The 24,641-nt window shown below is 50.7% G+C and overlaps 1 protein-coding gene across 1 annotated transcript in view; it reads right to left on the bottom strand.

Annotated features, from left to right (window-relative positions):
* Positions 1 to 3,339: 3,339 nt before the first annotated feature.
* Positions 3,340 to 24,641, bottom strand: part of HIP1R (huntingtin interacting protein 1 related) — a 68,822-nt gene continuing 47,520 nt past the window's right edge. The window contains exons 11-31 of the mRNA XM_031948482.1: positions 24,074 to 24,214; positions 23,798 to 23,859; positions 22,812 to 22,884; positions 20,078 to 20,261; positions 19,233 to 19,321; positions 18,314 to 18,516; positions 15,463 to 15,655; positions 14,172 to 14,319; positions 13,134 to 13,220; positions 12,305 to 12,412; positions 10,841 to 10,977; positions 10,564 to 10,674; positions 10,222 to 10,280; positions 9,995 to 10,025; positions 9,823 to 9,885; positions 8,911 to 9,011; positions 7,423 to 7,528; positions 6,169 to 6,292; positions 6,005 to 6,066; positions 5,607 to 5,819; positions 3,340 to 3,776 (exon numbers count right to left, since the gene is read on the bottom strand). Of these exons, the coding sequence (XP_031804342.1) occupies positions 3,729 to 3,776; positions 5,607 to 5,819; positions 6,005 to 6,066; positions 6,169 to 6,292; positions 7,423 to 7,528; positions 8,911 to 9,011; positions 9,823 to 9,885; positions 9,995 to 10,025; positions 10,222 to 10,280; positions 10,564 to 10,674; positions 10,841 to 10,977; positions 12,305 to 12,412; positions 13,134 to 13,220; positions 14,172 to 14,319; positions 15,463 to 15,655; positions 18,314 to 18,516; positions 19,233 to 19,321; positions 20,078 to 20,261; positions 22,812 to 22,884; positions 23,798 to 23,859; positions 24,074 to 24,214 (2,343 nt within the window). The 3' untranslated portion in view covers positions 3,340 to 3,728. The remainder of the gene's footprint in view (positions 3,777 to 5,606; positions 5,820 to 6,004; positions 6,067 to 6,168; positions 6,293 to 7,422; positions 7,529 to 8,910; positions 9,012 to 9,822; positions 9,886 to 9,994; positions 10,026 to 10,221; positions 10,281 to 10,563; positions 10,675 to 10,840; positions 10,978 to 12,304; positions 12,413 to 13,133; positions 13,221 to 14,171; positions 14,320 to 15,462; positions 15,656 to 18,313; positions 18,517 to 19,232; positions 19,322 to 20,077; positions 20,262 to 22,811; positions 22,885 to 23,797; positions 23,860 to 24,073; positions 24,215 to 24,641) is intronic.

Consider the following 24,641-nt stretch of genomic DNA (forward strand, 5'->3'; position numbering starts at 1 on the left):
CAGTATTTTCGCACCTGTCGCTTTGTTATCCAAAACAGTAACCGGGATGGGATGGGTGGAGCAGGTAATAGCTCGACTTTACAGATGGGAAACGAAAACTACCCATGGTCGCCCTGCGGCTCGGAGACTCCAGCGAGCTTTACAATAAGGGCGGGGCTTGTCGCCTATAACCTAGGCTGAAGGGCTCTCTTTCCCAGGAAGGCGGCATCCATCCCCTAAGATTGCCTGGTCTTTTCTTCGTCCTCCCAAGTAAATCGCTTCGTCCTCCCAAGTAAAGGAAAAGCTTTTAAAGCCGGCCCTAACTCCGAAAATGACAGACTTTACAGTTCCTCCCAACAAGGACAGAAGTCACGGGGTTAATGCACCCAAGCGCAAACTGGCTGGAAGCGAGCAACACTGAACGACCTTGTAAAAGTGACGAGGGTCTGTTTGTGAACACCCTGAAAATGTGCCCCCCCCCCCCCCAAGTGGACGTTGCTCCTTTTCCTAGTGGGGAGGCCAAGACGTTCCCTTTCCCTTCCCAAAGAAACTCCCCTGGCCACGGTCCCAGAGCTGGGGATCCGACTTAACGCCCGCCGCGCAAGCGGGAGCCAGAAAGGCCAAGTAGGGTGGGGGAGGGGGGCAAAGGATTACAGCGCAGTCATGTGACCAGAAGCGCCCCGGAGGCAACCGGTTCCCATTCTCTGCTTGATCCGTTGTCATGCATGGTCCCGGGCCGCCCAGGAGGGGGAGGGGGAGGGGGAGGGGGAGGGGGGGGGCGTGGAGGAGGTCCTGGAGAGAACGGCTCAGCTCTCCTAGGTAACTCTTTGTGAGGCTTAGGGGGTTTTCTTGGCAGAGGCACTGGGGCGGCTTGCCAACGCCTACGGCAGCGCATTTTACAGCTGAGGAAACGGAGTCTAACTGTGGGCGTTCACGCCGCTGGTAACTGAGATCAGATCCACCGTAGCGCCACCTAGCGGCTCACCCCCTAGCCCTTCTGCCTGACTCCTTGTATCTACTGTAGCGCCACCTAGCGGCTCACCTCCTAGCCCTTCTGCCTGACTCCTTGAATCCACTGTAGCGCCCCCTAGCGGCTCACCTAACCCTCCCCCGATGGGGCGGGGATGGCGGCGCGCCTTGGTTGGGGGAGCAAGCGCCAGGTGTTCCTGACTCAGACCCGCGCCGATCCCCGTAGGAAACTCCCCGGGTGGATCTCCCTTGGCCGCTGCACAGCGGCGGCCGTTCCGCGAGCGGCCGCAGAGCCGTCTGGGGGCACGGACTGGTTGGACTGGCTCGGGCGCGTCGGAGCTGGGCGGGCAGGTGGCAACGCCCTCCCGGGGCTTGTTTTGCTTTGTATTTTGTGAGTCACGTGTAGTAGCCGGGGAGGCCCGAGTATTTTTTTTTTCCTACTGATTTTTCGGGGGGGGGATGGGAAGGTCAAAAGTAATGGGAGGATTTCGTGGTGGGCTCCAAGGCGGTGGGAAGGTCAGTTTCCACCCCAGGCGCGCGTGTTGAAGGGCTTGGCCCCTCCCCGGGAGCAGCTCAGTGGGGAGCCTCCTCCCTTTGGTCGTAAAACAGGAGCCGAGCTCCGTGACCTTGCAGGCCCCTCCTGGCTTCCAACCCCAGACCCTGCAAGCGCCGCCCTTCACGGGCTCCCTAAGCCCGGCCAGGGCCTTTCCCCGTTCCGGGGACCAGTTTGCAAAGGCTGCCGGGCCAGAAGGGGGACAACGACGGTGGAGGCAGACGGACAGGTCCGCCAAGGCCTGCCATTGTGCCCCCGCCTGCGCCGGGAGGCCCGGGCGGAGCGTGAGCCAGGGCAAGCCGCTTCCTTCCCGGCCCAAGGAGGGGCTCGTCCCCGCGGAGCTCCCAGCCCCCTCCCGGCTCCCCAGCCAGACCGACCGGGGCCCGCATCACTTCCTCAGCCAGGCCCAGAGCTGGGCCCTTGCCCCATTTCTAATCCACCACTTCCTGCCCGGCACAGGCTCCCCCCGGCTTCCGGCGCTGCCCCTTCTCCCCAGCTGGTTCCGAGGGCTCGCCGCCAAGCCGCCTCTGCGGCCCCCTTTTGCCAGCCCTGACAAGGGCTCTCAGCAAGGTGCCGGCAGCGGGCTCGGGCCTCCCGGGGCGAAGGTCAGCCCTCATCAAAGGGACAACAGGAAACGGGTGGGGGAGGGTGGGCGGGGCCTGCTCGTGGCCAAGGGGGCACCGACAAGCTCTTTTAAAAGGGGAGGGGGCGCTCAGATGGGCCCTGCCTCCAAGCCTAGCTCCCCTTTTCTTCCCCAAATCGCCCTGGAAAACCGAGCCTCCAAGTTAAGGATAACGTCTAAGTGCGAGCCCTCCGGCTAGAGCTTGGGACCGGACTGAGGTGACTTGGGTATTCAGCCGATGCCAGTGAAACACGGGGCAGGTCCCGCCACCCAAGGACCGAGGGGGGCGCCAGTGTGGCTCAGAGCGATGAGAAAGGCCTTGAATGGGCCTGGGGGGGGTCGGCCCTGTCTCTGAATGCCCTCCCTGGGCACCTCTGCTCTTAGACTCCAATTCCCTGAGGCTCCGTGGGATGAGAGAAAGCTACAGGCTGGAGGGTTCTTCCAAGAAGCCACCAGCCTCAAGCCACTCGCTTTTTTGGAGGGCAAGGTTCGATCCAAAGTAGCCCCCAAAGCCTCCAGAGCACTAGGTGGTCCAAGAACTGACACCCAGATCAACGATCTCTCCTCCGCACCAGCCCCTTGCAGAAAGGTACAAATCGGGGTGCAAAATGGCCGTCACATGTTACCTGCATGCTGTCTCCCAATAACAAGTGAGCTCTGAGGGCACAACATGGTTTTTTTGCTTTTTCCCCCCATCCTCAATATTTAGTCCAGTGTCTGGCACATAGCGCTTTATAAATGTTTGTTGACTTGATTGACAGGAGCGGGGCACTTTCTTCCAAACCAGTGGAATGTAAAGCAGGATGGTTCCGCCACTTATCCCTGCCTGGCCCATAGTAGGTGTTTTATAAACGCTGTTGAATCCAGATGCTCTTCCCATCACGCACCAGACCGCCAAAGATTGGACCTCTATTTGCTTCCCCAAATAAAAACCCAGACGACTAAGCATCCCAATAGCCACGGAGCTCCTTAAGAGATTCTCTTTAATGTTTATTCCCCCAACAAGCCAAAATCACAGATTCCGTCCCAGGAAAGGGCCGGGCCCTCCCCAAAGCATCCCCTGCCAAGGCTGCAGCCCCTGTACCCAACACACTGAATATAAAACAGTAGAGAAAAGATGCAACGCCGGATTTAAAAACATCATGTCTCTCCTGAAGGACTCCAGCTTGGGTCAGCAGGGAACCTTGCTGGGCTAAGAAGTTTTTCTTATTGCAGATAAATAATCACAGCGAGGGTGGAGCACTGTCCGGCACGTCTCAGCCATTCGCGGGCCCGAGAGCCACAAAGCCCTCGGTTTGCCTCCCACCCTCTGCTTGAGGGGGCCCATGAAGTAAGCGGCTCTGCAGGGCTTCTGGGCCACCAGGGGTGGAGAAGATGCTACAGCAAACCAGGGGTGGAAATCCAGCTGTGATCTGTTTAAAACACAGATATCTCCTGGCTTTGGAGTCCACTCCTTCCCCGCCCCAAGCCCTGCAGAGCTGGGTCTGGGGGATGTCTCCTTGGCCGTCTGGGTAAAGGGGAGCTAGGAGGGAGCCTTCCCGTTTGCCCTGGGGCCAGGAAGGGTCCCCCAGCCTCATTTCTCTTCAAAGCCAGAGCTGAGCACTCTTAGGAGTTCATGAGCTGGGCCTGGTAGACGCCATCCTCCTTCTCGAGCTGAAATGACAATAGGGAACTGCTCAGAGTGGATGGATCCGGGGGGCCCCCAGTGCCAGCCCCCGCCCTGCTCCTTCCTGTCTGGAGGTTGCTACAATCCAAGCTTCCTTCCCCCAGACCCAAGACTCTTCGCACTCTCAGGCTGACGGGCTCCAGAGTGCCTTTGCCTCTCCCAGCCAACCCCAGCCCTCCCAGAGGGCGGGACGCTCAGAGACTGAGACCCCCTAAGGAAGGCTGCAGCTCACAAGGTCTGCCCAGGAAAAAGTACCCTCAGTAATCTCTTTTTTTAAAGGCAAGGGCACAGGAACCCCCAAAATCTTTCCACTTAAGCTTGCCGTTTCTCTGTCTGGGTGCTCTAGACCCCGGTTGGCACAGTGGCCAGCTCCAGGTTGCTGCTGACATCGGGGCACAAGCACCCCCTTTTCAGAAGGGTGTCTCAGTGCGCTCCCCATTTGAAGAGACTCGTGTTCCCCCAAACAGCAGTGCTCTCATGTGCTCTATGTCAGACTTTGTGTGAGTGTGTGTCTGTATCAGGATATGGTGCACCGGCCCCCATCGCGGACTCTCAGTGGCTGAACCCGGCGAGGGGCCGGGCATCCTGCCGCAGGAAGCAAGGAGCCGTAAGGAGACCCAGGTTCTCTTATGGCAGAGGGCAAAGCATGCGAGCAGAAGTGCTCGGCTGGGCCCCAGATTGTGTGTGCACCTGTGTGGGCCGGCCCATGTGTGTGAGCAAGCACATGCACAAGTACATGTGTGTGCACGTATGTATAGGGAGATGGGTTTATTGTGCATGTATGTGTGTGCATGTGCATTAGTGTACAGGTACACACTCACGAGTCTGCAGACATTTGTGCATGTGTAGACATGTGTATTGTGCAAATGTATATGGTACTGTGCATGTGTAGACATTTGCTGTGTGTGTAGATACATTTACTGTGCAAGTGTAGACACACTGTGCACATGCATGTGTAGACACGTTTGCTGTGCACATGCATGTGTAGACAAAGTTACTGTGCATGTGTCTGTGTGCATGTGTAGACATTTACTGAGTTTGTGTGTGTGCATGTATAGACATTTTTACTGTGCACATCTGTGTGTGTAGACATTTACTGTGCATGTGTAAACATTCACTGCATGTGTGTGCATGTGTAGATACTCTGTGTGTGTGCATGTGGACACATTTATTGTGCACATGCATGTGTAGACATTTATTATGTGTGTGCATATGTGGACACTTACTGTGCACGTGCATGTGTAGACATTTACTGTGCATGTGTAGGCATTTACTGTGCATGTGTGGATACATTTACAGTGTACTTGCATGTGTAGACATTCACTGTGCATGTATAGACACATTTACTGTGCATGTGCATCTGTTTTCCCTCCCAGGAGGGGATGCCGGCTCCCATGTCTCCCTGGGACTTTCCCAGGACGGAGCATGAATTCTCCCCCCACCACCCCCACAGCTGCCCTGTGGTTACTGCCCATTACTGGACACCTGAGGAGGGCACAAGCCCGGGTGGTGACACACAGAGGTCTCGCCACTTTCTTAGCCGCCACCCCCAGCTCTTTCAGAGGTGCCGCGTGTCCGGCCCTTGTGCCCGCCCGGGACCATGGCAGAGCGGCCCCTTCGGGCTCTCCCCTGAGCCTGCTACCGCCCTGAGGCACATGCCACAGTCTTTATTTTCTCCATTTTTCAGAGGGGGTGAACAACTCTGCTAGGGCCGGATGCAGGACGCGTCTTGCCTCCAGGTCCCGCCAAATCTCCCCTCCACCACCGCGCTCGACCGAGCCGCCCGGCTATCCGGGGAGCCACGTCTTCAAGGGTACCTGGCAGTCCTGCTTGGGCACCAGGGTGGGCTTCTGAGCGAGTGGGGGCTTCTTCAGGATGCCCCGGCGGGGGCTGGCCACAGGGCGGCCGAGCTGCTGCTCCTCCTCGGGGGACTGGTCCACCCCCCCCGCCAGGGCATAGTGCCTCTTCCGGAGCTCCCCCAGTCGCATCCGCTCATTCTCCAGCGTCTTCTCCAGCTCCAGCACCTTCACCTGCAGGGCCCAGAACCCATCAGCCCCTGGCTCAGCTCTTCCCAGCTCATCTGGCCCCCTGAAACCCTCAACCTTCTCACAGGCCCCGCTCTGTCCCAGTCAGCTGGCCCTGAACACCCCCTGGCCCTGCTAGGCTATCACTCAGTGCCTCCTGCCTCTCCCAGGAGGGGGGTCCAGCGTCCTACCTGGGTCTCCATTTCTTCCTTCTTCAGCTTGATCAATGACATGCCCGAGAAATCCATGGTGTCTGTGCATCAGAGAGAGCAAAGAAAGCTGGTGAGGACCACCCCCACTCCCCCCGTGCCCATCCCTCCTCCCGCCCTGCTCCCTCCTCCATGCAGCCCCTTACCTTTGTCCTCAATCTGCTCCTGGCCTGACTTGGTGGAGGCCACCACATTGGCGGCCATTTCGTTCACGGACCGGGAGCACTCCTGAAGCCTGCTCAGATTCCTACTGTGCTTGTCAGCTTTCACCTGCAGAAAAGCCAGGGGACCCCTCAGAAAGGGGCCATCGCCCCCCCTGCCCGGGGCGAGCCGGAATCCCCAACCTTGTTCTTAATGTTTCCAGACTGGGCTATGATGCTGCCGGCTTCTGCAGCCGTGCCCTGCATTTTATCTTGTGCATTAAAAGCCTGGCCCTGAGAAGGGGCTTCATTATTCAGAAAGGGCCCACAGCACAGAAGATTAAGAAATCCTGCTATGGAAGCACTTGCCCTAAAAAGACCCTGTGAAGTGTAATTCATTTTGTAATTTTGTAATTTAATACACACACACACATATATGTATATATACATGTATACACATATATATGTAAATTTAAAATAAAATAGGCAAGACATATGATGATTATTGAAGTTTAGAAAAATGTTAGTGACTTCTAGGATCACAGGAACCTGGTTACAACTGGGAGGATCCTTCCTTCTTATTTTGTGCATTCCTGGTATAAATCCTACTTGGTCGTGGTGTATTATCCTGAAGGATGACTTGCTGTAATCTCTTGCTAATATTTTATTTAAGATTTTTACATTAATATTCATTAGGGAAACTGTTCTACAATTTTCTTTCTCTGTTTTGACCCTACCTGGTTTTGGTATCAGCACCATATCTGTGTCATAAAAGTAATTTGGTAGAATTCCTTCTTTCCCTATTTTTTCAAATAGTTTGGATAGTAATGGAATTAATCATCTTTTAAATTTTGGTAGAATTCACATGTAGGTCCATCTGGCCCTAGAGATTTCCCTCTCATTTTATGGAGGAGGAAACCAGACTTGGAGATTTCCCTTGACTCAGTTAACTAGCTCTTCCTGTTTTCTAGTATCTGGGAGCCTCAGTCTTCTCCCTCTGTAAACAAAGTGGGTTGGATCACATGGCCTCTCCTTCCCTTCCAGTTCTGGTCATCTGTCCCCCTAATAGTAGCCGAGCTTTCAGAATTTTGGATCTTCTCGCTTTTACTCAAGGAATTTCACACTCCAATGACCCGGAAGAAGCAGAGGTTATTTCTGACTGAAGGAGGAAGGAGCCCCACAAAGGCTCTGCATGGGCCCCTGGCCGGGACTAAGGGAAAGAACCATCAGGGGGCTCTCTGGGGCTGCTTGGGGTCTCACCTTGGAGGCGGCCACCAACTGGGCCGTGCTGGCTGCGATCTCGTGGGAACAGACAATAAGCTCCTCGTATTTCCCTGTGTGCAGGACCACCTTGTCAGCCGACTCCCTGTGGGGGGGAGGGGAGAGAGAATCACAAAAGCTGTCAAATGACCAAGAAAGCCCCACTTAGACATCCCCAACGTGTATCCAGCCTCTGCCTGAAGACCTCCAGTGATGGGGAGCTCACTACCTCTCTCGGCAGCAATTTGGGAAAGTTCTCATTGATGACTTCAAGCCTAAATGTGTCCCCTTGAAGCTTGCCCCCATTGCTACTGGAGCCATATTATCCTCAAGAGCCAGGAAAGAACTCAAAAGCCAAAGCCTCCACACTGAGGCCCAAGGGAGTTTAAGTAGTTAGCCAGCTTGAGGCCTGGAGCTCAACCCTTCCTGATGGTCTGGGGCCCAGCAGGGCCGGGCCAATCCCTCCTCCTCTTGGTCACCGATGTCCAGTGCTAGAAGCCAGCTCCGTTGTCCCCTCAATCTTTTCTCCTCCAGACTAAATGCGCCCTGCCAGCCTTCTCCCAGCACAAACAGAAAAAAAAAGTGTCCCATCCTCCCAGCCCAGACTCCTTGGGCCGGCCTGCTGGCTTTCTGTCTGACAGCTGGGCAAGACCAGACCTGATGCCAGTGCCAGGCTTGCCCCTGTAACTAGCTGCTTCTCTCTCCATAAGTCCCTCACAGACAGCATTAGCAGCAGCCCTGGGGTCCCAGGGCCAGAAACCTCAGGGCAAAGTCGGGGAGACCGAGCCGGGGCTCAAATCTGCCTCATCCACATCACAGCCAGGTGAAGAGGGCCTGGGCCCGTCCCTGGGCTCAAATCACTCCCACTGATCTAATCTCTTCCCATCGGTCATGGAGTCAAGGCTACCTCCCTTCCCTAGCTTATCAGTGTCCTTCTCTAACCTCAAGGGCTCACAAGTGACCCCAAGACTCCAGCTGGTCCGGCTGGATCTGCATGTGTGTGATGGCACAGGGCTCTGGCTCCCCAGAACCTTGCAGGCTGTAATCCCTGGCAGGGCTGACCCATGATGGCAGGACCCCCAAGCTTCCCAGGCAGTCACAGCCCATGAGCAAGACACAGAAAAAGGAGCCAAGAACTGGGAAACCTGGAATCCCCGCTTTGGTGCGAGCTGTGAGATGCTGGGCAAGTCCCTGCAGAGCCCCCGTAACGTGGAGCTCTTGGGGTTAGGGACCCAGATTCTAATCTCCCCCCGCTCTGCATGTGCTAGCTATGTGGTCATGGGCAAGTAAACTACTCTCCCTGGGCCTCCAGTGCCGGGGCAAGGGCCTCCTCGGGCTCTAAACGGATGAGCTGGCTCTGAGCTTCCTTCTCGTTGCCTTGGCCAGAGATGGCAGGAAGAGGCCGCAGGGGACGGAGGAGCTGTTTTTCCCACCCAGGCGGCCAGAGGCCCCGTCGTGACCCCTCCTCCCTCTCCTGCCTGGACCTACACCAGCTGGGTGGCTCCCCAGCCCACGGCCTTGGATGCTGAGATGAGGCCTTCCGTCCAGCGCGAGTTCTTGGCGTAGAATTCCTGCTGGGAGGCCGCCCCCTGGCGAAAAGAGGGGAGGAGAAGCTCTGTGAGAGGGATGGGTGAGCTGGGGGGGGGCTGCCATCCTGAGTCATCTTCCCCTGGGGCTTTTAGTTTCCAGAAGGGGGACTCCTAGTTGTCTGGGGCTGGGTGGGGAGGGGTTAATGCTGATCCTCAACCCCCAGCATCACTCCATCATATCTTCCTCTCTGGTCCCTCCCTCGTTAGCTCCCTGAGGGCAGGGATTTTGTGGTTCTGCCTCTGTACTTCCTGCTCTTGGCACAGAGAGGGCGCTTAATAAATAAGATTATTTTAAAAATTATCTGTAACACCCTCGAGGCCAAAGAGAGGTAATTTGGGGACTACTTCCTATTTTAAATAGTGATGCTGGTGACATGTGGGGGTAAATATATACAACTATAAAATTTTAAAATTACTTATAATAAAAATAAAATTAATAATACAGTAATCTAAAACAAATATTTAATTTCATTCTATGTATTTTAAAGTATCAAGTTATTATCATTAGCTTTTGGTCCAGGCCTGTAATCCAATTGAGTGGAGAAGTTCCCAATCAATAAATTAATGAGATAGCTGAGATAGACCCTTCCAAGAGAGAGATCTCTGTGGCTGAGACAGACGCTTAGAGGATAGGTCTCTGTGACTGAGACAGACCCTTCCAAGAGAGAGATCTCTGTGACTGAGATAGACCCTTCCCAGAGAGAGATCTCTGTGGCTAAGATAGACCTTTCTGGAGGATAGGTCTCTGTAATTGAGATAGACCCTTCCAGGGATAGACCCTTCCCTTCCTGGGGGCTCTCTCCGGACTCACCCTCCCACTCTCCACGATCTCCTTCTGCAGGCTGGTAGATGTCATCACTAGCAGCCGGATTGCCTGGCAAGTCAAGACCCATGTTTTATTCCAGAGCAGGCAGTCCCTCCTCCCTTTTCCCTCCCTCCTCCCTCCTGGCAGTGCCCATCGGGGAGGATTACCCCGTGATTACCTTCATGAGGTCAGTGCAGGAGTTGAGAATCCTGGAAAGAAGAGGGAGACCCCGAACCAGGTTGGAGTGTGGGTGGGAGGTGGCCCCCCAGCCGCACCCCAAGCCTCCCCTCTGGCAGGACCCAGCAGGGGCTGACACTGTCCCAAGGGATGGAATTGGGAAGCAGTGGCCAGAGCCACAGCCCAGGATCTGGGCGGCTGGGGGGGGCAGGAAGTGGGGGTCCTCACCTCTCATTCACTTCTAGCTTCACACCCGAGCTCTCGTGACGGGCCTGGTTCATCATATCCTGGGGACCGACGAGGAGAGGTTATGGTCTCAGGGTCAGAGAGGAGCTTGGGGCTCACTCATCCAGGCCATCCCCCCTTTTAGACCAAGGGGGACATGGAGCCCCCCCTGAAGAAGGCTGGCCTTCCTCCGATGGTCCCATCTCCTCTAGGAGAAGCTCTCAGGAAGCCCAGAGGAAGGGGCCGCACAGGGAGTTCTGGCCCCCAACTTCACTGGGGTGGGAGTAGGGCCATCCCTGTGGCCTCCAAAGGTGTTGCAGGTGAATGGCCGGGCCGGGCTCTCACCTCAATCCGCCGAACGGCGTTTTCAATGGCGGCCGATGTGGCGGCCATCTCTTTGTCCACCAGATCCCCGAGCTCTTCTTGCCGCACGTCCAGGCTTTTGGGCTTGAGCTCCTGTCGGGGGAGGGTTGAGATGCGAGTGATTTAGGGAGAGAATCAGCATTTCCCTTTTACAGACTTTGCTGGAGCAGGGTCTGGTAAATGGGGGCCCAGGAGGACTCAAATTTCCCCCGCTCCAAAGGTCCCGGCCGGGAGAAGGGGGTCTCCTCTGCCTCCTCACCTGCCCGAGCTGGAGGATGCCCTGCAGAGGGCCCCTCATCTGGCTGGCGTCGGCCTGTGGCAGAGACTGCCTGTCCTTGAGCAGCCCCAAGTACTCCAGGGTCCGGGCCCCGCACTCCCTGCACGTGTCGGTCAATCCTATGGGCAAGAGTGGGAGGTTATGGTAATAAGGGCGAGGAAACTCCGGACCGTGTAGGGACTTGTGGTCAGTGAACTGCCGCCCTCATCTGGGCCGCCCGGGGATATCATCTGGCCCGGGCCACGTTGCCAGACGGGATCAGAGACAGAATCTGAACTCGGGGCCCCTGAGCTCCTTCTGCCCTGCCCTTGCAAGGCCCAATACCGGACAAAGCTGTGCTGAACTGTACGCTGCTGGGGTACATGTCATTATGCTCTTTTTACAGGTGGGGAAACAGGCTCAGAGGTCCACCCCGAAGCAGCATAAGTAGCAAATGCCAGACCTGGGGCTTGAACCCAGTCCTCCTGTCTCTCACAAAGTCCCCCAGGGGCCTCAGTAACAGCAAATAATAACCAGCCCCGACATGATGCTCTGAGGTTGGAAAGCCTCATTTGATCCTTACAAGCGCACTGGGAGGTGGGTGTTATTGTTCTGTTTTACAGGTGAGGAAACTGAGGCAGGCAGAGAGGAAGTGGCGCGACAGGGTCATACAATCACATCTGAACTTCCTTCCTTCCTTTCTTTTTTCCTTTCCTCCATTCCTTCCTTCCCTTCTTTCATAATAATTCACATACTAAAGGGCGAACCTCTGCGACCCGTGGCAAACGTCTCATGCGAACTTTTCACAAACCAAACCCTCACGCTTCCCCACTTAATAACCCGCCATTCTCTGATTATTACACCATTTCATTAGGATGGGCGGTAAATCTTGGGGAGTCCTCTGGCATCTGGGCAGGATTCTGAAAGGGCGGAGGGAACCTCAAGTCCGGCCTCAGATCCTTAATATTTCCTAGTTGTGTGACCCTGGGCAAGTCACTTAACCCCAATTGTCTCAGCAAAAAAAAAAAAAAAAAAAAGAAAGGGGGGATGGACTCAGAAGCATAGAGATGGGAGGGAGGGGCAGGGCAGCCAGAGCAGGTCGAGGCTTCCAGGTCTTTCTGCCAGCCTTCAGGGAGGGGCAATGGCTACGGCCTCTCTAGTCCTAGGACTAGGGAGTCTAGGTCCAATCAGGGCACTAGAAGGGGACCCACTGGTTTTAAGGCTTGCGAACCTCTCTTCACACACTATTATATCAGCTGTCCCTCACTGCACAGGGACAAACATGTTATGACTGAGCCCATTTCACAACTGGAGAAACTGAGGCTGGGAGGGTCTAAGGCTGGATTGCAAACGAGTCTTTCTGAGTCCAAGCTGAGGGATTTCTCCTTAATATTCTGTCTTTACAAGATGCTCCAGGGCCCAACCCGGGTAGTCTGCAGGGAGGAGGTGGGGAGAAAGCTCACTCACGGTCGGCGTGGTCCGTGGGAGCCAGGTGCGAGGTGGCGCTCCCGTTGATGATGGTGTCTGCGGCCAGGTGAGAAAACTGGGCCAGCGCTGCTACCAGTGCAGAGGAGTCTGGGAAAATGCAGAGGGAGAAGAGGGACGGAAGTGGACAAATGAGGAAATCTGGTGGGTTTCCCCTCTGGGCCAGATAGTGGGACTGGACTTCCAGGGGAGGAGTGAAAGGAATGGAAACTTTAGGAATTCTCTTCATCTTTTTTTTTTTTTTTTTTTTAAACTCTGGGGTTAAGGAGGGAACCCGAGGAATCTTAAACTACTCTTGGATGTGAGAGTGTGAGTCCAGCAGAACAGCTTGTAAGCTCCCTGAGGGCAGGGGATGTTTCTTTTTTTTTTTTTTCCTATGTATTCCCAGTGCTTTACAGAGTACCTGGTATCTAATTAATGCTTGCTTTTTACAGGAAGCCCTTCTCTGGACCTCCCTAGAAAGATATCTGTAAAGTGCTTAGTACAGTATCGGCATATAGTAGGCACTATATAAAGGCTTATTCTTTCTCCTCCTCAGACACAAGCGGCTAAAATGACCAGAGCCCAAGGCTGGTAACTATAGTCTTTCCTAGATTGGGGAAGGACTGTCTTTTGCTTCTTTCCAAGTCCTCACAACTTAGCACAGCCACTGGCACTTAGTAGGTCCTTGGAACGGGTGCTTGCTGACTGACTCCGGGTGCAGCGGCCCTTCTGTCCCACCCTATAGTGAGATAGGGATGGTGGAACTCTGAGGTCTTGAGTCTTGCCCTCTGCCCAGCCAAGAGCCCAGGGGCTCCTCCTTGCCACTCACCGGTCATGGAGGCCACGTACTTCATCTGCCCCTTCTCCAGGGCGCTCAAGGCGTCCAAGGCGGCCTGGGCTCGGCTCACCAAGTAATCTGCAAACACAGGTCAGAGAGGAGGGGATGGGAAACAGGGACCACGTGGGACAAAGAACGGGCTTCCGCCCATCCTCGCTCCTTCTGCCTGGCCAGGCTTGTGGCCCCTTCCAGGAGCCGCCTTCCCACAGTGGGGCTCCGGTGAGCAATGAGCCCCCAAAGACCCCAGCCCAGCAAGGGCCTTGAGAAACTTTCCTCCCACCCAGAACTAGCCCCTCCTCTCAAACCCTGCTCCACAGAGGGGCAGAACCTTCTGGAAGCAGAGTAGACACCCGTCGTCTAGGAAATGATTGAATAACCTGGTTCGTGAGTGTAAGTGAACCATAGAATGCCCCCAAAACGATGCCAATGATGGACACAAAAAAGCCCGGGGAAACTTATCTGCCCCGATGCAGAGGGAAGGAAATCTGATCAGGAAAAACACCATGGCCAGGTCTCGATTAGTGCCAATAAAAAATCCCGCAAAGCAGCCACACGTGTTTGAATAAGCACTATTTGAAGTTAGACGTGTGTAAGACATTGGGCTCAAGCCCAATGGGACCATGCAGTACCAATTCTAATAATCAATGGTAGAAATTCTCACAGTTCCTTATTTGCACTAATTGAGATCTGTCTGTATACAATGTCCCTCACAAGATAAATGGAAATAATGCTAATATGAAGCCAAAAAGCTTCCTAGGAACATGCTAATTAATTTAAAGATAATTTATATGTTAATTAAAGTGAATGGTCTTGGCTCTGGAGAAGGAGGTCAGAGAAGTGGGAGACTACAGGTATGAAAGGGTACATACCCTGCTGGCTTTTTCCTCCCTGGCTTAAATGACAAGGGCAGGGAGGTCATGTCAGGAATGCTGAGTACAGAAACTTAGATGTCAAGAAAACGTCGCCAAAAAATGAAAGTAGGGGCAGAGCTTCCACAGATGTGGTTTTCTCTATTTTTCTCTCCCTGACCTGGAGAACTGGTACAGCGCAGATGCAGGGGGTCATCCAGCTTGCTCACAGCATCCCTCACGGTGTTCTCTGCCTCGGCCACGGCGCCCTGAAGCACGGACAGCTGCTCGTCCAACAGTCTCTGCTGCAGCCCCTGGTGCTGGGCCTCCTGGGAAAGAAGGGCAAAAACCAACCATAGGGATGAAGCGCCTCCCTCTTTATAAAGTTCTTTGTGGGAACTCTGGGATATAGGCCGAGGTGGGGATTCTTATCCCCATTTAGCAGATGGGAAAATTGAGGCCGAGGGATTGACTTATGATAGTTGGAAGGGAACTCAGAGGTCATCCAATCTGATGCCATCAAAGTCAAATAGAAACTGGGGCCATGTTATCATATATAAAGATTCCAGCAGGCTATATATTGACTTAGAAAACCACCTAATAACATTATCTATGTTTTACTGTATTTTTATTTGCTGTGTTAAGTATTCCCTAATATTATTTTAATTTGATCCCCTGTATTTGATACTTCTGGTCTAATCCAATGACCTCACTTTGTAGTTTTACTGTATTTTTATTTGCTTTATTAAATGTTCCCTAATATCATTTTAATCTTACCTGCTGTGTTTGATACTTCTCACCTGGCCAGTGACCTCACTTTGTAGTGAATGGAAAGAGTGGGTTAGAGAGATTATGAAATTTGCACAAAGTCCCACAGCTGAATGTCACCCGGGACTGGAATGACTTTGAGTCCATTGCTCTCTCCAGTGCACAGTGTTATATCTCAGGGAACGGGGCTATTAGGATCATGGGGGGGGTATATAGTCCAATTGCCTCATTTTACAGAGTAGGAAAACTGAGGCTGGGAAAAAATTAAATGACTTCTCTAAGGTCATAAAGGTGGTTGAGAAGGTAACAGAAATGAGACTCAAATCTAGGTCTTCTGAAATCCAAACAGGAGGAGCTCCGTTATGACACAAAGGCTTTGGTCCCACTCGGACCTAAGGCTCATTTTCCAAAGCAGCAACATCGAGGATTCCTCCCTGAAAAAATCTGTGACTCTCACCACAAGGGGGCGCCCAGGGCTCCTTTCCCTCCAGAGATGCTCTGTACCTTAAATCCCTAGACTTAGCACTAGGGGAAATCATGGAGTCATGCTGCCCAACCCCTCATTTTACAGATGAGTAGATTGAGGCCCAAGAGATGACGCAAAAGGCCCAAAATACAGGCTTCCTGGGGGAGAGAAGCGAGGGACAGCTCCTTCCCACAGGCCCTGGAGGAGAGTCCTATCCATGGGTGAGAGCATGGGTTACCTTCTCTGCCAGCTTGCCCTGCAGCTCGCCGATCTCCCGGCTGCTCCGCTCTTGCTCCCGGCTCAGGGCGGCCTCCTTCTCCTGCACCAGGCTCTGTACGGAATGCAGCTCGGCCTCCCGCTCCCTTACGGTGCTGCTCAGGGACTCCTTCTCCGAGTGAAGGGCATCCAGCTTGGAGCTCAGCTCGGACCCACTCTGCAAACACCCCCAGCAGGATGCAGTGAGGTCCTGGCCCTCCCAACCCAGCTCTGGTCATCACCCCGACCCCTTCACAATCCCTGCCACCTCCCAGCTCGAATGTCACAGAATGTCGGCACTGTTGGGCCTCCGTGACCAGCCAGTCCAGCAAGTACCTGACTGAGAGTCTCTTCTCTAACCTCCTAACAGGGAGCCACCTGGCTATGTCTGACAATCTCAACAAGGGGAGCCCAACCATCCCTGAACCCAACCGGCTCATTGCCCTTTGGGATGGCTCCAATTGCTGGTGATGGGGATGGCTCCTTATAGCAAGCTTAACCTTTCACCTTCCACCTCTCAGAGATCCTTCACGGATCTCATACAGTAGAACAAGCCCACCTAATCCCACTAATCCCTCTGCTACCATGAGACAACCTTTCAAATGAGAGAGAAAACAGGAGAAAAAGAAAGGGGGCAGAGAGAGAGAGAGAGAGGGAAGGAGAGAAAAAAGATGGAGGGAAGGAGAGAGAAGGAGAAAAGGAAGGAAGGAAGAAAGAATAAGAGAAAAAGGAAGAAAGAAAAAGGAAGGAAGGAAGAAAAAAGAAAAAAGGAAAGAAGGAAGAAAGAAAAAAAAAGGAAAGAAAAAAAAAAAGGAAAAAAAAAGAAAAAGGAAGAAAAAGAAAGAAAAAGGAAAAAAAAAGAAAAAGGAAAGGAAAGGAAAGGAAAAAAGAAAAAAGAAAAAAGGAAAAAAGGAAAAAAGAAAACAAAACAAAAAATACCTTTTCTAACTCTCCCCTATAATTTAAAACTTTCCTAAAATTCCCTCCCACTTCCCCCCTCTCCAAAGTCTCTCTTGAGACATTGCTTTCTTAATGCCAACTCCCTGAGACAAAGGGCAACTTTACATCCCAAAAAGCAATTTTACCACAGAAGTAAACCTTTCTCCCTTAACCCCCTAGGAAATTTAAAAGCCCAACATAATATATATATTTATGCCACCCAAAAGCATATTAAACACACAATAAATAACCTTGTATCCATTATCTCCCTCTCCCCATTTCCAAAAATCCTTCCAAACACACACTAAAAGCCCTTTCATTGCAAAACAAAATAAAAAAACCATAAACAAATGTTATGCATATTTTTCTCTCTAATCCCCACTCCCTCCTCCCTCAAAAGCAACCCTTCTAATCCAAATACCCTTTCATACTTTTCCCTTCCCTCCCCAAATAGTATTTCCCTCCCAGCAACCAAATCCCTCCCAATCCCCCACCGGGAATCCAAATTACTTCATTAATACTCTTCCCTTTCATCCCATCCATTTCCCCTTCTTTCATTAAAACCCCCCAACCACTCCCAACACCTAGGAACCAAAAATCATCAAAAACACCCTTCTCTGCACTTCAAATGCCCTTAATGCTCCAAACAGCCAAACCGTAATTGGCAAAAACCACAAGCTATACTCTAATGGAAAACTTCCCAAAATACTCCCAACTTAAACCGCTTTCTTAACCTCCCTCCCTTTTTCACCAAAAAACAAACTCCAGAAAATTGTAACACCTACAATCACCCAACAAAATATCAGCAAAACCCCTTCCTACCTACAAATTCCCCATTTAAATGAAAAACAAATTTCCAGAAAAACAATCTCCAAAGAAGGAATCCAAAACCAAAATCTTTATTTACAAACCCAATACTCTCTTACCAAAACAAAAGCAATCTCTTTTCTTGAAGCCACAAAAATCCCCAAAACATTATCCCATACCCAACCCAAAACTCCCTCAGAAAAACTCCCAACGGCTTAAAATTTACTTTTCCCCCCAATCTGTTAAAACCTAACCAAAAGAAAACCTTTATTTAAACAAAACTGAAAAACAAAAACCACAAAACATCCCCTTTTTTAACTTTTAAAAACTTGGCACAAAAAACAAAAATAATCAAGAACCAAATTTGAAACAAAAAACTTAAAACACCCTACTCCCCTTCCCATTTAACAAAAAAAGCAAAAACCCTTAACAACAAAAATCAGCCAAAAACCAAAACACCTATTTCTAACTCCCTCCTCCCCCTATACAACCACTATACAACTCCCCACGAAACTCTGAAAAAAACAAACCATCTTCATATTGGGCTCCCAACCAGGTAAATTACTTTTAGGTTTGAACTCCCCTACCACCTCCCCACCTCCGTACTTTAGCCCCCACCATCCCCCTCACCCCCACCAATCCTAACTCCCTTAAAAACTCAATTAAAACCCCCCTCCCTCCACTTTCCCTAATTCCTTATGTTAAAAACCCTCCCCAAATTTTTTTCTAAAATCTTTGTTCCAAACAAAAATTATTTCAATTCTTCCCTTCTTATCCTCCCCCAATACAATACTTCTCCATAAGGCCACCCTAAACCAAACTCTTTTAGTAAAAAGAACCCAAACCACAAACCCCAAAATCCACCTTCCCCTCCAAATCTCCCACCACTCCCCCCAGGTTCCAAAAATCACTTCCTCCCTTTAACCTCACTCCCCTCTTAGCTCTCAGCCAAATTCCCTCCTAACCAAGAACAGTATTCACCAGCGAACGCAAAAGAAAGAAAAGTATAAAACTCATGAAAACGCCCCCCCTTTAGTCACACCCTGACCAGTGGGAAACTGGACACCGGGGCAGAAACGCTCCCTTACTGGGGCTCCCAGGGCGGTAATCTGGCTTGGCCCCGCTCCCTCTTGGTCTGAGGGTCCCCAGGAGAGCGTGGGAGGGAGATGGATACCTTCATCTCCGACTCGCGCTTCGCTTGCTCCATCTGGAAGGCCAGCTGTTCCTTCACCCGGGCTACCTCCTCCTGGCTCTGCTGGGTCACGGTCAGCTGCTTAGCCGTGTCTGCGTTCTGAGTTCAGACAGGGAAGGAGAACGAGATCGCCCCGGAACACCTCCCACAACTTTGGATGAGGCAGAGTGCCCCCTAAAAGCCAGCCACTGGACTGTTAATGCACACGCCCACCTGCATGTTGTGTCCCCCATTAGAATGGAAGCTCTTCTGAGGGTGGGGATCCTGTTTTTTGTTTTTCTTTATATCCCCAGTGGTTAGCACATAGTAGGCGCTTTGCTAATCAAGGCTAGGTCTAGTTTTATTCTTGCGTAGGTTTAGGTAGCAACTTGGCTGAGGTCACAGTGACAGGGAGGCAGCTGTTACCTCAGCTGAGGTCACGCATCCATGACCAAAAGTGGCCGCCCAAGGGCCTTGCCTGCCCCCCTTGATTCTATGGGTCCCACTGGGGGTTGAGAGGTGGCTAGTACCTCAGCCGAGGTCACTCATCCATGACCAACAGCAGCCACCCACGGGCCCTGCCTGCCCCCCTTGATTCCGTGGGTCCCACTGGGAGCCAAAGAGCGGCTGGTACCTTGCTTGAGATAATAGCAAGCAACAGCAGCCACCCAAGGCACCTGGCTGCCCCCCTTGATTCTGTGGGTCCCACTGGGGGCCGAGAGGTGGCTGGTACCTCAGCTGAGGTCACTCATCCATGACCAACAGCAGCCACCCACGGGCCCTGCCTGCCCCCCTTGATTCCGTGGGTCCCACTGGGGCCGAGGGGAGGCCGGTACCTTCCTGAGTAGCTCAGCGTGAGTGTTGATGAGCTCGCTGTGTTTCTCCTTCAGCTTGCTGTACCGTGCCTCGGTTGCACAGGCCTTCTCTGGAAAAAGGGGGGGTCGGCTTAGGTTGGGGATGGCAGTGGGTTAACAGACACCCCATGAAAATGACTGCAATAATGTTAACAAAAAATCCTTCGAGCAGAGCCAAAGGCTGGGCCACCATAACGATCGATCTCAGGCCCAGAGGAGGACGAGGCAACGTGTCCCCCTGCTTTGGTAACAATTCCAGCTCGCATTTTTAGAGATTTAAGGTTTGTTTGTTTCCCGGTCTGACTCTCACAGCCCCTGGGGAGGCCGGCCCTAGTATCCCCCGACAGATGAGGAACCAAAGCTGAGATGCGGGCAGTGGCTGGTCCAGGGCCACGCGGACAGCAGGCACCTGGGAATTCAGCCCAGTCCAAAGTTCTGTCCATGTTCACAGCCCTTTGGTCCCTCTGTTCTCCTCCTGAGGACGCCTCTCAGACCCAGGATGACCCCCTGCCTGCACAAATGGGCCATTCCCACCCCGGCTCCTCCAAGAGACTGCCCCGTTATCCACTCTCTCGTCTCCCGCCTGCTCTCTCACTGCCTGGAGCCATGGCTGTGTCTCCCACGTCCGGAAAGACCCCCCCCCCCCACGCCTGAATCACTGTGGTGGTATAAGGAGGGGTCCATCCTCACCATGGGATAATGGCAGGGGCTGGCACTGGGGGGGGTCCCCTCACATGAGAAGGGAGCATCCCTGGGGGGTGTCTGTGTCTGCGCTCTGCCCTGTCCCTACGCCTCCCCCTCCCCCCCCACCGGGGGCCAGGACCCACTCTCAGCCTCCTGGTAGAGGGCCTGCGCCCGCTCATGCTCCAGCCTGGCCTTCCTCAGCTGTTCCAGCTCATCCCTCAGCTGCTCATTGTCCACCAGGGCCTTCTGCTTCTGCTTGCGCTGCTCCTCCAGCTCGGCCTCCAGCCCGTTCACCTGGCCCTTCAGCTGCGTGATGTACCTCTGGGCCTGGGGGGCGGCGAAGGGGACGGTCAGGGAGCCCTTGTGCGCTCCCTGGCGCCCCTCCCCCTGCACCAAGGGGTGTGGGCCGTCGTCCCCCAGGGCCCCCGGCCCCAGGAGGCGGGGCGACGCCCGGGGCCCGGCTGGGAGGAGGTGGGCCCTTTTGCCCTTGGGGTCTGGGGCATCCTTTAAATCTGTGGTTTGGTCACTGACAGGATCAAAGGCTTGCCATTTCTGCTCTGGACCATTTTACAGATGGGGAAACGGAAAGAAGGTGGAAATGAAAGGGTCACCGCTGAATGTCACAGGTCTCCGGCTCCGGCCCCTACGCTATGCTGGGCCGTCCAGCGCCATTAGGATTGTTCTTTTTATATCTATATACCCACATTATTTCACTGATTATAAATTGTTTCATCCATCGGTTATTATTTATTTATGCCATTTATTATTACACACTATTTTATTAAATAATTATATTTATATTTTTAAATATATCTAAGTTTATATATTTATTTATTTACATATCTAGTTACATATTTTTTAATATGAAACTTTGGGTTTTATATAGATTATATGTTATATTGCATTATATTATATTATACACATTAGATTATATATTTACTATATTATATAACACATATATTACTTATAATAGATTATATATTAATTATATCACATGTACTATATACACTAGATTATATATTGTATATTACATCACATATGCTAGATTATATTTTGTATTATATTACATAGATTATATATTATTTTGTATTATATTACATACACTAGATTATATATTATAATTATATTATATTTTATATTACACATATTATATGCAATAGATTATATATTACATTACATACATAGTACATTATACACTAGATTATATATATTATATAACATATACTAGATTATTATTTTGTATTATATTATATTACACACACTATCATATATAATAGAGTATATATTACATTATATTACATACACTGGATTATATATATATTACATATACTAGATTATATATTATTTTGTATTATATTACATGTTTTAGATTATATATACTAGGTTATATATTATTGCATTATATTATATTACATATACTAGATTATATATTACATTACATTATATTACATGAACTAAATACACTAGATTAGTATATTATATATTATATTACATATACTAGATTACATATTATTTTGTATTATATTACATACTTTAGATTGTATATATTAGATTATATATTATTGCACTAGACTATATTACATACACTAGATTATATATTATCTTGTACTATATTACTCTATTATATTATTGATACATTGTATGACACACTTTATTATATATAATAGATTATATATTACATTACATTATATTACATGCACTATATACACTACATTATATGTTGCATATTATATATTATTTTGCATTATATTACATACCTTAGATTATATATTATACTGCATTAAGTTACATTGCACAGACTAGACTATATACTATATTGTATTATATCATACTACATACACTAGATTCTATATTATATTGGACTATATATTACCCACACTATATTATATATAATAGATTATATATAGTACATGCACCATATACACTACATTATATATTGCATATTACACATTACATTATATATTATTTTGTATTATATTACATGCCTTAGATTATATACACTAGATTATATATTATGTTGTACTACATTATATTACCCACACTATTTATATATAATAGATTATATATTATATTACATTCTATTACATGCATTATATACACTAGATTATATATTGCATATTATGTATTATTTTGTATTATATTACATACCTTAAATAATATATACTAGATTATATATTATATTACATAATATACACTAGACTATATATATCATATTATATCCACTATCTTGCATATTGTATTGCATTATATTACATAGATTAGATTATATCTTATATTGTATTATATTATACACTCTAGATTACATATTACATTACATTATATTACACTAGATTATAGATTATGTTTTATATTACATTCACTATACACCATCAGCTGTTATTCTTAGGAGATGACTGTTCTTCCCTGTGCCCATGAGGGTCGCCCCTGTTCTGCACCTTGGAAACTTCTCAAGGTGTCTGGGGGCCTGAGATGTCTTGAGCCGAGAGCACGTGGCCAAGACCCAGGCATCGAACCCAGAACCCGTGGGCTGAGGAAGCTCTCCCCACAGCTCCCAGTCTCTGAGGACCACAGCGCACCGGCTCCCTCTGGGATCCTCACGGCTGCTACAGAAACTACAGATGCCGATGAGAATGACCACAAAGCCCTTTACGGGACTCATCTCATCTGGGGCTCGGAGCAGCTCAGTGGGGTCTGTCACAGGGACCATTCCTAGGCCCGTCGGGTAAACGGAAAACAGCCCAAGTGAGGTTTTAAATGGCCCCCCAGAATTGGGACCGGACCAGGGCAGGACCTGAACAAGGCCAGGGGGCGACCTTGCGTTCCTTCCCCTGGGTCCTCCCGGATCCTGCTGCTGGTGGAGGCGCAGGAGGAACCCACCTCCAGCTTGATCTTGTCCAGTTCAGCTCGGAGCATCTCAACCTCTCTCTTCAGGTTCTCAATTTGGATGTCCCTGTGGGCACAAAGTGAGCATGCATTGGGCCTGGCCTATCCCAGCTGGGGGCCTCCCTCCTAGACCCTCAGCTCCACACACTCTCTCCCCTTCTCTCCCCACTCCCACCCCCTACTCATACATCCTCTTTGACATTCACAGCTTTCCCCCTTGCCGCCCTCTGTCTCTCCGGTCACCTTGCACCTCCCTTTCCCCCATATATACCATTTTTGTCCTTTTATCTCCAGTGCTTAGCACAGCGCCTCACACATGACAGACCCTACACAAATGCTTGTTTATCGATTAAAGGGCAAACTTAAAAAGATTCCTCATGATGCAATGATTGCCCTGGGTACCAGAGCCCTAGTTAATGGCTCTGAAGCAAAACGGATGAGAAATGATGTTCAGAAGTGACTCCGTAAGATCCTCAGTTAGCAAATATTCAATTGTGGTCCATGTTCCCTATTTACCATGAAAGGAAAATGGGCTCACACTATATAGAAAAATTTCTGACACGGAGTGAAGCCAAAGAATCCTATGTTAAGCAGGACAGGAAACAACCAGAATCTCCTCTCCCAAATTGTTCTGGTTAAAGTGCATGTTACTGTCTATCTGCTTATTTGTCCAGATTCCAAGGGCTGTCACCAACAGTTCCTACTCCCACGCTGCTCTGCGGAGTCTCTCGGGTAGGCTACTGAGCCTTACCCCCCTCATTGTACCGATGAGGATACAGACTCAGAAAAGTTAGGAGATGCCCACAATCACACACCTATACTAAGTGTCTGAGGCGGGATTTGAATTCAGGTCTTTTTGATTCCAAGCCCCAGGCCCTATCCATGGTGCTACCTGGGGGGACAGAGACAATCCCACTCCGCCTGAAGCAAGAGCCCCAGTTCTAGCTCGGGACTTGGAGTCTCCCTGAGGGGCCCCTCACCTGTCGTCCTTGAGGGTGCCATTGGGGGGCCCGAAGGTCTGCTCGAAGAGATCGGCCACCATCTGTGAAGCAGCAAATCAAGTCGCCAGATTACTTTTTATCCACCCAGCATTGCCTCCACCGCTCCGAGAGAAGCCCCAGGGACAGGAGCAGCTTTCATTCACTCATCGAGCCAGCAAGGGCTTAGATGGGGCCTCTTGGGGACCCATCCCTTCCCCAAGCCAGAGTCGGGGCACAGGGAGAGCTCAGGCCCCCAGGGAGCCCACAGCTCCTCACCGGGGGCTCTCCAGCCGGGGGGCCGGTGCTGATCTCAATGAGGTTTTCCGGTTCCTCATCCTCGGGGGCTTCCTCGGGGATCACCACCACCGGCTTGATGTGCTCGGCCAGAGCGGAGGCCCGCAGAAAATTGGGAGGACCCTAGAGAAGGCAAAAAGAAGGTGCTCAAGAAGTAGGAAGTACTCCCATCTCTGTTACAAGAGCTGGCCTTCTGGATAGGAATATGTTTGGGGATAAAGGTCGTGTTAAAAAAAACTGAAGGCATCAACATACTTTTTTGGAAAAGGTGTACCCAAGAGCTTTCCCAACAAATGGGTAACAATTAACCACTCCTTGGAGGCAGCTCATTCTCCTTTGGGAGGAAGTTACTCCTAACCTCCAGGCACAATCTGCTCCCCGCTATGTCCCTGTGACCCTGGTGGTCCCCTAAAACCATCAAAACAAGGCTGACCCCTCTTGTGAGCAACGGCCCTTTGGATATTTGAAGATGACTTATGTGGTTCCCCCAAATCTTCTGTCAGGCTAAATGACTCTCAGTAACAGTCATTCAGTGTTTCTCTTACTCTAC

This window comes from Sarcophilus harrisii, chromosome 1 (genome assembly GCF_902635505.1).
Source record: "Sarcophilus harrisii chromosome 1, mSarHar1.11, whole genome shotgun sequence".
Classification (NCBI taxonomy): Eukaryota; Metazoa; Chordata; class Mammalia; order Dasyuromorphia; family Dasyuridae; genus Sarcophilus; species Sarcophilus harrisii.